Below are 11,629 nucleotides of genomic sequence, written 5' to 3'. Positions count from 1 at the left end.
TATGGATGGAAGGACTAACATATGTAACTGGGCAAACATAAAGGATTTCATTAAAAAGAAAAAAACTAGAAAGACCTGATTAAAAAATCGTAGATTTTAGAAGGATTGGGAGATTAATTCTCCCTTATATTAACAAACGAGATATAAGTATTGATAGTTAAATTTAAGTATCTTGGCAAAAAAAAAATTAATAATTATTTTCATACATGTTAAAGAAATATTATTTGAGAATAAATAAATTGATAAAAATATATTCTTCATTTTCTTCCATATCTGTTATGCGCTAAATTTGCCCCAAGTACCCAAGCAGCACCATGCTTAATTTTTTTTTTTTTTAAAAAATTGAATGTACTCGGATAAAATTTTTTTGCCAGTGATAATAATCAATCCTTGCCCTTTTACATGATGAATCCCCATATATCCAACATTATTGACTGAAAAATAGAAACCTCAAAAATTACAAAACTCAGGAGACATGAAGTAATGATTTGTTCATCTGCATTGCAGTTTGTAGAAAAATCTATTAGAGAGAAGCTTGGATAGCAAATTTCTCAACCTCCTATGACCAGGGCCGGGGCTGAGGACGCCAAAATTCTCAATTCTAAAATCAGAGCATCCTCTGTTTCTGCCGCCACTAGAACACCATCCTCCAGAAGAAAATTGCCCACGATGCCTCTTGAGAAGTTCTTTATCGATTTTATCAAGAACTGCATCGTTTTTCTTGAATTTTCTGGCAAACGGCCGGCTGCTCAGAACCATTTTGCGATAATCTTTGAGACCAAGAGACCTCGGGTGTTGCTTCGGAGGCACATCCCAAGTGATGTAGTGAAGATCATGGTTAGCTGTGGTGTTCTTGTACTCTTCAGAATTGCATATTACTGTCTGGAAATACCCTTCAGGTGATGACACAAAATTAGTGTAGTACAAAAGCATTGTCCTTGGCAGATTTTCCCACCCCACAATGCAGTACTCCGCAAATGATCTTGATAATATGGTCCATGCTGAACCTGCATTTTCAAAGCCAATATAATAACATCAATCAATTATAAGTCTAACCCCTTGAAGAATCTGACTTGTAGAAGGGGGGGGGGGGGAGCGGATTTCAATTACACGTAACTTCTAACAAATCCTACTCATTATGAGATCCCAAAGAGACAGATTTTGAACAGGGGCACGATGATGAGTGCGACTTGGTCCCAGTTCCATAGAAAGAAGACACACTAAAGCAAATGAGTTGATCTGATGAAGAATATGCTTTCAGACTTGTTTAGATCATTTTGAGATTAGTTAAACAAAGAGAAAAGGGGTATTATTTGTAACCCCGACAGCAAGGCGGGAGAGGCACGTGCACTGCTAGAAACAAGGAATGGCGCACGTGCATCTCCTGGATGAACGTATACTCTTGATCCATCCTAGATCCATCTCTGCCCTGCTCTGTCTTCAATGACAAATGAATATTCTTACCTGCTTCCTTCCAAAAACTAATGAGTACATCCATCCCACAAAAAAATTTAAGGGTATTGCCAGAGTTTCGAGTTTGTTCGCTGAGTCTTCAAATCAAGCGTGTGATAATCACTACTCAAGAACACCAGAAGTTTCCAGAGGGGTATACGAGGGCATAAGTAGGTGAGGTTCTTGAAGCACATCATTAATTACACAAAAATGTCCACGATTTACGGGTAACTACTACCTTAATAATCAATGACAACTAAATAAGACATTTCAGCAGCAACGAGCTAGAACCATCCGTAACATTGACGTTGGAACCTTAAATCCCAAAATTCAACCTCATTATGGAAGCACCGATTGACACGTTGATCTTAGGTTTGGTACAAGTATCACGCTAGCACGATGTCTAGAATAGAAGAATACACCGGGACGTATAAAAAGGAGAGAAAAGAGGACAAACAAGTCTAGTCAGAGCCACAGAGGGATCAACCGACAAAAATAAATTATGACCTTGATAAGCACGACAACTGTTATATGACCACTCAATTCAGATCTCAGATTCAGAGCATCACATGCTGTTGAATGGTGATAAGCTAATTAAACATTTTAGGGAGAAATGTGGAATATGCATAAAACAACAACATATTGGCTTGAACAGGATATGCAGAACTGAAGTATGAGGGAGACAAGAAAAACCTGTATAGAGTTTGAAGGATGTCGGCAAACTTCTTTGCTTAATGACCCACGAAATCTCTGATTTATTGCGATAGTAAAGCCCTGGGTCTATGATTATTGGCTTGCCTCTCTTATTCCTTCAAAATGGATATAAGAAAATCAGAACTTTGGGGGACAAAAATAAGACATTTAAACAAGAACGCTATCAGACCAAGAAGACTACTTACAGTTTCCAACCCAGACGACTGCTATGCTGCACGAAATTGATATGCCTTGGCAACTCAGAAAACGCTTGGATCAGATCTGAATAGAATAAGAAAGAAGTCCATCTCAGTTTCATGGCACAATGAAATAAGCAATTACCAGTAACATTTACTCACAAACATACCCAATCAAATAAGAAACTAATAGACAACGAGATTACAATAAAGTAGACTATGCAATGGGTATAAAAGATAAAGGCCACTCACCATACCATCTTGTGTAACTAAGGGATAATCAGAGGCACTAAGATTAATAAACCAGTCCCACTGGCAAGTCCTTAGAAGCAAAGCCATAGCATGAAGGGTGGCAGCAAGCATTGTTGGTCCTCTATAAGTGACCAAATTACGCTTCCCCACAACCCAAACATTCCCCACATCACCAAAAACAGGGTCTCCGGCCACAAACTCAGCAACATCCCTAAATTCTGATTCGGGTGCTCCATAATCTATATGAATCAAATAGTAATTCCCCGGATGGTACAGCGCCTTCATCAACCTCTTGAGCTTTTCGGCGTCTCCTTTGGATGCCGAGATCAGATAAGCAAAAGAAACTGGATACGCTTTGCTGGTTTTTGAGACATTAAAATATTTCATCACGGGCCTGACGCTGGAGATGGGCATGGTTAATCTGGTGGGCATATAAAGAATTAAGAACAACATTGAGGTTAGCATGAAAGAAGCCATGAAAATTTTGATACCCATCTTGGAGAAATTTGCCAAAAGGATAGATTTTTAAGAAAAGGAAGTGAGAAGGGGAGTTCGAGGGGGAAGGAGGCCGGGGAGAATCAATATAGAAAGAGTTTGGCTGGTTTGGATGACGAAAGTGGAAACGGGTAGGAATTGGGAAGAGTGTGGTTTACATTGTGCAGCTTTAGTGGGTTCTTTGCTTTAAGCACAAGGCCTCCATTTGTCAGTCAATTGTCGGTAGGGAGAAGAAATGCGCAGATTCCCCTGGTGCGCTTCTTTTGTCACTGAGGTCCAACTCCTAATGAAAACCAGCAAATAAGTATTCCGAACGAAGCACGTTTGGATTTAATCCTCCAAGGGGTGCACGGAGATGGGGGAAAAGATCTGAGGGTCTAATTACAGTTATAACCTTTACTTATTTTTTCTACGTAAAATGCCCTTTTTAACTTCAAGATGACAATGGTCCAAAAGAAAAACTTCAAGATGACAAGTTTCCTTTATCAAAACTTTCCTCTTTTGATTTCTGATTTTTTTTTAACATAGAATGCTTGGCAAGTCTAATTAGATTTTGTTGGTTCCATATAAATGGTCATTTTATCTGGGATCATGCACCAGAAGAATGTGATCCTGACTATGAATGTGATACGTCCTATTAGTAGGAAGCATCAAACGTTGAAGATGAAGATGGATGGAATGTATTGGGTGTTTTTAAGCTTACCTTATTTCAATTCTACTTCGAGATAAATAGTACATAGCAGTTCATCCTGACGTTGTTCAATATCAATTATTATCTCTGTTTTAAAACAATCATTATCTCCAATTTTTGTTCTGTCCCAGAATAACCATTGTTTTAAGATTTTGATGAAAAATAATAATTCTTATAACACTTATTATTTATCAATATAAAATATCAGTAAATACAATAGAAACGAAGTTGTTAAATAGATAACTTGGAGAGGTAAGGTAAAAATAAAAAATTCTGTTCGGGATTTAATACTACCTCCGGTCCTAATTATAAGAGCCAGTTGACTAATTTGAAGAGATTAAGGAAGTAAGTTGAGTTAGTTATTTGTCCTAAATAGGCATTGTCTTTCCTAAAATGTCCTTACTAATCAAGTGTATTGATTAGAATTATCATTGTTATAAGGGTTACTTTAGAAAAAAAAAAGTATAAATATAAGAGACAAAGTGGATTGAGGTCTTATATTTAGGACCAAAATAAAAGTCAAACAGGGTCTTATATTAAGGAGCGGAGATAGTAATTGATAACTAATTTCTTCATGAGCACGCTTCTTAGACATTTTGTATAGGATCATAGGACTGATTAAGCAGGTCAAGTTTGTACAACTGCAACTATCAACAATGCCGCTTAGATTGATAATTTAGTGCGCCTAACCGTGCTGGCGGGGGAAAACGAGTAGCCTTTATACAACGGAATCTTGGTCACTAATTAGCTGTGTCTGGAAGTTCTCATCGAGTTGATGACGCACGTGAGCCCTAAGTTGTTCGCTTATCCTTCATGTTTTCGGATCACACAATGACTCTCAAGTTTCAAATGCAGCAGGTTTTCCAACAACTTTTTCTTCAACTTTTATAAAAGTAATTTTACCGAGATAAATATATGAAATTTTTTTTATCTTGACTGGCATGAAAACACTTTTTTGGGTTGCTAAACTCCTTACTAACTTGGGCATGCGACTTGCAGAACCTTCAATGATACCTAATACAGCAGAAATTCTTGGCTATAATTATTAATTAGGAGCGCCTGTATATCGAAGGAGCAGAAAAACCCAAACGGCAATATTACGCCAAGAAGTCAAGAACATAATTTGATGCTAAAGGCATTGTTGTGAAAACATTTTCTGCATTGCAAATAAGTAAAGGAATTGCTATTGACAATACATGGACAACTAGAATCCCCTATCATAATCTTTCTGTCCTTTTCTGGACAGACAGGTTTCTTTCTTTCCATCCTGTTCCGAACATGCCGTCAATTCATGCTCATTGCAACGTTCAAACTATAATAGCGCATTAACATGCAGAGAAATTTCCATCAATCAACTATGCGTAGATTTCATTCAAATTCAACAAAGATCATTGCTAGTTTAGCCAGAAAACATTTGAAAGAGACATGAATTTAAATGGCTTTGCGGCAAGAGCCCTGAAGCTATATATTTAGTGGTACAACAAAATTCCAAAAAGCCAGACCTTAATCATTTGGGTCCATGGTGACCTCGTCCACCGCATGCTGTACACATCATGTTACCACTTCCCCCGCAACCTACATGGAAACAGTTACTGCATCAAAACATGGTCACTAATCATGATGCTCAGCTACGTAAGACTTCATGTAGATGAATTCCTTTAGCATATGTTCAGGTGTATCACCGGATTGACCACATTGGGAACCAGTTGGCTTTAAATCATGACAAATCTACCAATGCAGATATGCCAGAGTTTTAAACCTTTGATACATCGTTAAATTATGGCCCAGCTGTTCATTTAAAGATCAATAAAACGGAAAATTTTAACCTAACAGCAGTCCATCTACAGAGCCAAGCAGTTGCATCAGAGAACTGCCTTTACGTCACAAATGGCAACAGAATATCATATATATAAACCCAGCGAATACAATCGAAACTTTGAAAAACACAAGCAGTGTGCAGGAACTTTTGCAGCTGAACACTAACATTTTCACCAGTGAAGCTGTTTGATCAGGAAAGAAGATATACCTAGGCAGCGAACTTTAACAATTATGCCCTGGCTTTCCAATATGGAGTCAACATAAAGGCCTGCACCAGAACAAGTGGGACAGAGCACAGCACCTTTGGCTTGGCAATCAGTGCATCGGAGATTGCTACCGGTATCTTTTTCATCCAAAGATAAGCCAACAGGCTTCTTAATTCTTTCCTCAGGTATAGCCTTATCATAACTAAACAGAGATTCGAGATTACTTCTGCTTCTGTTCCCATCTTCCCTTAAACTTGATACAGACTGAAACACAAAGAAATGGTCACGTGAGACACTCAGAACAAATAGAGCCAAACTTATGAAAATGCAAGAAATGTGGATAAAATTTCCAATGTGATCGAATACCCTTTTTCCCGACTAATGCACTCACACAAGAGTAGGTGAAGATTTAGTTCTGAGCTCCTCTATGTATATATACTAAGATCTGTGACTGGTGGTCTGTTATAAAATAATAAAATCAAAGTATTTTTGAGCAACAACCAGTTGTTGGCCAAAAAAAAAAAAAAAAAAGACAACCCGTCAAAGGATTTGAGAGAATAACAACTGAGTCTTCCATAAACCTTTAAATAGAAGCATTGAAAACAAACTTCTTGATAATTTGAAGATCCGACTTTGTTCGAATTCTTCATGAATACAAGCTAAGATTTTCTGGTGGACAATTCAAGAGCAGCATGTAATAGACAGGCCTCAACAGCATAAACTTTCTTAATCAAGATTTATTTGCCATGCTGAAAAAATGGATTTATCAGGTTCTAACGACTGTTTGACTAACAAATAAATTCATTTAGATTTCTTCGGACAAAAACTCATTAAGAATTTAAGATACAAAAGATCCAACTAATATTTCTGGTCGCACATCAGTGAGGAACACTCTTCCCCTTGTTATGCAGAATTGAAGAAAAATCCATGATCGACCTCTTAGTTAATCCTTCTCTCTCCTTTATCAGCGAATCGCTATCAAACGTGCGATTTTGAAATTGAAACTGTAAGATATAAATAGCACTCCGGGGAATACTGTTCTAGGACGTTATCAATAAAACTAAATGGGACCTCATGTCAGGCATCCAAATATCCAGTCACCAGAGTAGCTAGGATTCAGAATCTGCTCCTAACTTGTTTTGCATACAACTTCGGGCCAATCAAAATTGAAGCCTCATCCGTTCAAACATTTTGATAAAGCAACGAGTTAGCATTCATGACGAAAACATGACAAATACTAGGAAAGGCAAAAAGGAAAAATTCGACTAACCCGGTATGAATTGAAGCTAGAAGCAGAGCCGTTGAGGGAGGCGGCACAAATTTTACGGCCGAACACCGTTTCGTTGAAATTACAGCCAACATTTATCAACTTTTTAGAACACACGAGCGCAGAAACATTCGGGCCAACAATGAATTTTGAGGATGCCATTTTCAGAGAAGCTGAATCCATTGCAATCCAGAATCTTCAAGCCGAACCAGTCCCCCGAGCTTTGGAGTAGTCGCCCGTTCCAACAGCCGGGCTGTTCACCCGTTTACCACCCGTTTTCGCGCTCAATTAAGGTCCTCGGGGATGACGATGAGTATGATGGATCATTGGTGCCGGTTTTAGCTTCAAAATTTCTGGCCTTGTCCGTTAAAGGTTAAACCCACAATTGAGATTGGGATCGTGGGCTTGGATAAAACAAAGTAAATGTAATGAGCCTCTTCAGCCCAATAATGAAAGAAAATGGGGTAAAGAGCCCAAATCGATTCCACCAGAAACTCTCGTATGGTGGGGTATTATCCGTTTGCTTGGCATCCAGCTGAACTGTTCCAAGAAAATAAAAGTTGGCAGTTGGGATGGAAAGAGGAGAAAATTTCGGGGCATGCTACCAGAAATATCACGATTGAATTGGGAAGAACAAACAAATTGTGCTTTAGTGAGGGGAAAGGCCATGTGATGTGAGGAATTAGAGGGGGACTATGTGACACGTTAAAATATCCTTAAACAGACACTGGGAATACTACGGGGAAATATTCGGGGAGACCGAGACCTATGTTAGGGATCATACGTATAAATATGCTTATTCAATTCAAGGAAATCAAGTCCAACACATTTACTCAGCGAACAACACTTAAGAGGTAGAGACACGGAGGAATTTTGAAGTGTGAAGCTGAGTCGGCGCAGAGTGTATATGAGAAGTAAGTTTTTTTTTTTTTTTGGGGGGGGAGGATAAAACAGAAGAGGGAATGAAATGTGGGGAAGAGGGATAAGATAAAGTGCCCGTTTGGAATCACGTTTGGGGCCCAAACGTGCGTCCCCATCTGGCTTCTCATGTGGCTGTGTTTTTAACATGTTTGGATTCATAGTGGGCTAATCTGACTTCTAGGAGAAGCTGATTTGGAGTGCTTTTTTTTTAGATGCTGGTGCGTTTGAGAAAACCGTTAGAATGTTTTATTAGGGTGTTAAATATTTTTACCTACCTGACCCTCCTGCATGATTTTTCTCTCATTTTTAATAATTTTTATTTTCCTTACTTCTTAAATATATAATTTCTTTCTAATAATAAATTAAATTTCTTTACTCTTAATAATTTTTATTTTCCTTACTTCTTAAAAAATAGTCACATTATATATATATATATATCTAATATTAGACATGTACTATTTAATATAATTCATGTTCTTTTAAGTCATTTTACATCTAAATTTACTTTTACATTTATCATTCAAACAAGTTTCAGCCTTTTAAACTGGCTTTTTTTTTAAAATCCAATCCAAACATAAATCACATTATCCTATCTGACTTTTACTCAATCTGACTTTTGGAAAAGTCAGATTGAAAAAAAAGTTACTTTTCCATCACTAATCCAAACACACCCAAAGAAGAAGGGGCGATGAGGTGTAAATTTGAGGACAAGTAAGTCCACATCATCATCTAGCAGACTTCTATGGCAACAAAGACACAGAAACAGAAAAGCCACGTGGTGAGCCGATTGAGTGCGGACTGTGGAAGACTGAAGACTTTACACAAACGTGGGTCCCTTGTTATTTTTGAGGAGTTACGTTCATGCGAAAACGTGTGTATGCATCTGATCTGCTTCCTTCCAGGTTCCTACCTTCATTTCTTCCTTCTATTTTCAGTTCTATATACTCTTTTAAATTTTTTGTATATTCATTGTTTTATAGTCATACTCATTGAGTAGAAGGAAAACAGAAGAATCACGGAGCATCATCTTAGAATGCAAAGGAAAGATATGAATCATTTAAAATTAAAAGCACTAAAAAATTAATTAAAAAATGTCAAAATAATAGTAAGATATAAGAAGCAAGAATTAAAGCAGGTAGCGTAGGTGAAGGGAATAAATAAATGACGTGAAAGGAGTTAAGAAAGGAGAAGCCAGGCTTTGGTTTGCGGTGGTGATCGTCATTCATGGGTGGAAATGGAGACCTGGGGTGGTCAAGGAATTTGGGTTGATTCCTGCCTTTTATACGAATCCATGATGTTTGTTTCTTTCTCTGCAAATTACTCCTTCACAGGTGCTTCTTAACTACCACAAAGGACATTCCCTTACTAGCCGCCATGTGTAATTATGGTTGGCACAACACTATCTATTTCGCTTTCACTCTTCTGCTTCCTTAAATCCCACAACCACATTAGATTCCCCCTGCTCTGATTTGATTCCTTCTCCCACTTGTCACAGTATCCCTCGTATTACAAATCCCATTTGCTTTTTAACTCTTCCAAATCTCTCTCCCCCTCTTTTCTGCATTTACATGGAGAGCACGCGGGACCCATTGCATTCATCAATCCATGGAGCACTAGTCTCTAACGTTAGCTCCCCATTGCTTTGTTATCTGTTAAATTGTTTCCCTCAAGCGAGTTTTTTCTCTGGATATTTCAGGGTTTTTTTTTTCCTTTCTCCTTTTCCATTGCTGCATTCCTGCATATTTGTTTCCTTATTTCGCAAGTTTCCAATCATCTTTCCATTTGAAACTAAATTGTGAGCTTTCCTTATCTCTCATGCCTTCCGCTGTTTCTCTATTCAAGCGCTTATTCTTGAATGTTTCGGTGCTCGTAGTTGTGGCGGCTTTCCTGACTATTTACTTCCCCTCTTCGGAATTCCCTGTTCGTCTGAACCATGCTACCTTTGGCGACGGTGCTGACCATGATTGCAACATCTTCCATAGTTTAGAAGGCTACAGAGCCAAGTGTTTGTACCTAAAAGCCAATGGCCCATGCATTTCACAGGCCTATATTGATTACCTTTTCCTTTTCTACTGCAATTTGGGTCAATTCCCATGGCTGGGTCGCACTCTTCTCTTTCTTTGGCTCCTAATCTTGTTTTACCTGCTTGCTAATACAACTTCTGAATACTTTTGTCCCTCTCTTGAAAACCTGTCGAAACTACTGAAACTGTCCACTAGAATTGCTGGGGTGACTCTTCTTTCTCTCGGAAATAGTGCCCGTGACGTTTTCGCCAACCTCATCTCCTCCAAGGATAGTGGAACTAGCGACATTGGGTTCAATACGGTACTTGGGGCTTCTTTCTTCGCTTCCTGCATTGTGGTTGGAATTGTAAGCATCTCAATTCGTCACAGGGGGATTCAAGTCAGAAAGCACGACTTTGCAAGAGATGTTTGTTTTCTTCTCATGATTCTTCTGTACTTGCTTGTAATATTCATCTCTGGTGGGATCAATTTTTTTGGAGCAGTGGGTTTTACTTTGATATATGTTATGTATTTATTTTGTTATTTGCGTCTCATCCACCTGTTGGAAGGGTGTCTCTGTAGATTCTGAATGGAATGGTAATCCATGTCATGACACAGACTTGAGAGCGCCTCTTCTCGTCAGCATGGAAGAAGGTGTATTTGATTCCAACGAGGAAGGTGATAGAGAGTTTGGCCTAAAAATCAAGAAATGCTGCTGCATGAGATCATTGGTATGCCAAAAAGCACTTTGGGTTCTGCAGATGCCCCTCTACTTGCCAAGGAGATTGACTATTCCTGTTGTTTGTAAAGAAAGATGGTCTAAGCCATTTGCAATTTCTTCAGTAACAATGGCACTGCTTCTCTTATCTGTGATATGGATCCCTTACAAGGAGAATGGTTTCTTCAACAACGATCTAATCTTTTATGGAATTGGATTGTTGGTTGGGATCATATTTGGAGTAACTGCTTTTTTCAAAACCAAGAGCTCAAGGCTACCAAAAAAGTGCCTGTTTTCTTTTGGCTTGCAGGGGGGATTATAGTAAGTGTTACCTGGAGTTACATTTCAATCCAAGAATTGGTAGGTTTGTTAGTTTCACTTGGCTACATATGTGGGATAAGTCCTTCAATTAATATTGGGGCTCAGAGTTCTTGCCTGGGGAAATTCTCTTGGGGATTTAATGACAAATTTAACAATGGCTTTTAAGGGTGGAGCAGAAGGTGCTCAAGTAGCCATATGAGTTGCTTTGCTGGTCCCATCTTCAACACTCTCCGGTTACGTTTGATAGGAAGTATTAAAAATGAGGGATTATGATTGGAATTGCAATTGAAAAAATCTATTAAAAGAGTGTTTAGTATAAGAGATTGTTTGTTATATGGGATTAGCCAAACCCATATATGTGGGATTGGAGAATACCATGAGAGGAAGTGATATTCTCCAATTCCACTTCTCTGAGTTTACCTAGCCCCATATAATAAGTAATTACTCATACTAAATATTATTTTAATAATCTTTTTCAATTTTATTCTCAATTTCAATCCCATATTTTCAATGCTTCGTACCAAACGGGACTTTATTGGCCTGAGCTTGTCTCTAGTAATCTCAACTTGGTCTAAGTATTCATCATCTCTAGTGA

General features: G+C 38.2%; 2 protein-coding genes and 1 pseudogene across 2 annotated transcripts; 1 reads left to right on the top strand and 2 right to left on the bottom strand.

Moving 5' to 3' along the window:
- Nucleotides 1–349: 349 nt before the first annotated feature.
- Nucleotides 350–3,322, bottom strand: LOC114755388 (beta-glucuronosyltransferase GlcAT14A). Its single transcript, XM_028944266.1, has 4 exons — nt 2,600–3,322; nt 2,352–2,427; nt 2,146–2,261; nt 350–1,007 (listed from the first exon to the last, which is right to left on the bottom strand). Exons 1-4 carry the CDS (start codon nt 3,087–3,089, stop codon nt 493–495), a joined length of 1,197 nt encoding a protein of 398 aa, XP_028800099.1. The 5' UTR covers nt 3,090–3,322; the 3' UTR covers nt 350–492.
- Nucleotides 3,323–4,937: 1,615 nt separating this feature from the next.
- Nucleotides 4,938–7,367, bottom strand: LOC114755501 (uncharacterized). The gene is made up of 3 exons (XM_028944385.1): nt 7,075–7,367; nt 5,807–6,068; nt 4,938–5,355 (listed from the first exon to the last, which is right to left on the bottom strand). The coding sequence occupies exons 1-3, from the start codon at nt 7,252–7,254 to the stop codon at nt 5,288–5,290; spliced, it is 510 nt and encodes a 169-aa protein (XP_028800218.1). The 5' UTR covers nt 7,255–7,367; the 3' UTR covers nt 4,938–5,287.
- Nucleotides 7,368–9,807: 2,440 nt separating this feature from the next.
- LOC114755465 (cation/calcium exchanger 2-like) lies at nt 9,808–11,307 on the top strand (annotated as a pseudogene).
- The last annotated feature ends 322 nt before the right edge of the window (nt 11,308–11,629 follow it).

Source organism: Neltuma alba, unplaced genomic scaffold (assembly GCF_004799145.2).
Source record: "Neltuma alba isolate B1F8T4 unplaced genomic scaffold, ASM479914v2 tig00001330_pilon, whole genome shotgun sequence".
NCBI classification, from domain to species: domain Eukaryota; kingdom Viridiplantae; phylum Streptophyta; class Magnoliopsida; order Fabales; family Fabaceae; genus Neltuma; species Neltuma alba.
Note: the sequence above shows the minus strand (reverse complement) of the source record. Positions and strands in the feature narration are given on the sequence as shown.

Bases quoted from the DNA above. Each gene is read 5' to 3' on its own strand.
- LOC114755501 (XM_028944385.1), bottom strand. From the start codon at position 7,254: ATGGATTCAGCTTCTCTGAAAATGGCATCCTCAAAATTCATTGTTGGC. The intron at 6,069-7,074 runs GTTAGTCGAATT...TTTGTGTTTCAG, and splicing joins CTAGCTTCAATTCATACCGG to TCTGTATCAAGTTTAAGGGA. The intron at 5,356-5,806 runs GTATATCTTCTT...GTTTCCATGTAG, and splicing joins TGTTAAAGTTCGCTGCCTAG to GTTGCGGGGGAAGTGGTAAC.
- LOC114755388 (XM_028944266.1), bottom strand. From the start codon at position 3,089: ATGGGTATCAAAATTTTCATGGCTTCTTTCATGCTAACCTCAATGTTG. The intron at 2,428-2,599 runs GTATGGTGAGTG...TATTCTATTCAG, and splicing joins TCCCTTAGTTACACAAGATG to ATCTGATCCAAGCGTTTTCT. The intron at 2,262-2,351 runs GTAAGTAGTCTT...TCCATTTTGAAG, and splicing joins AGTCGTCTGGGTTGGAAACT to GAATAAGAGAGGCAAGCCAA.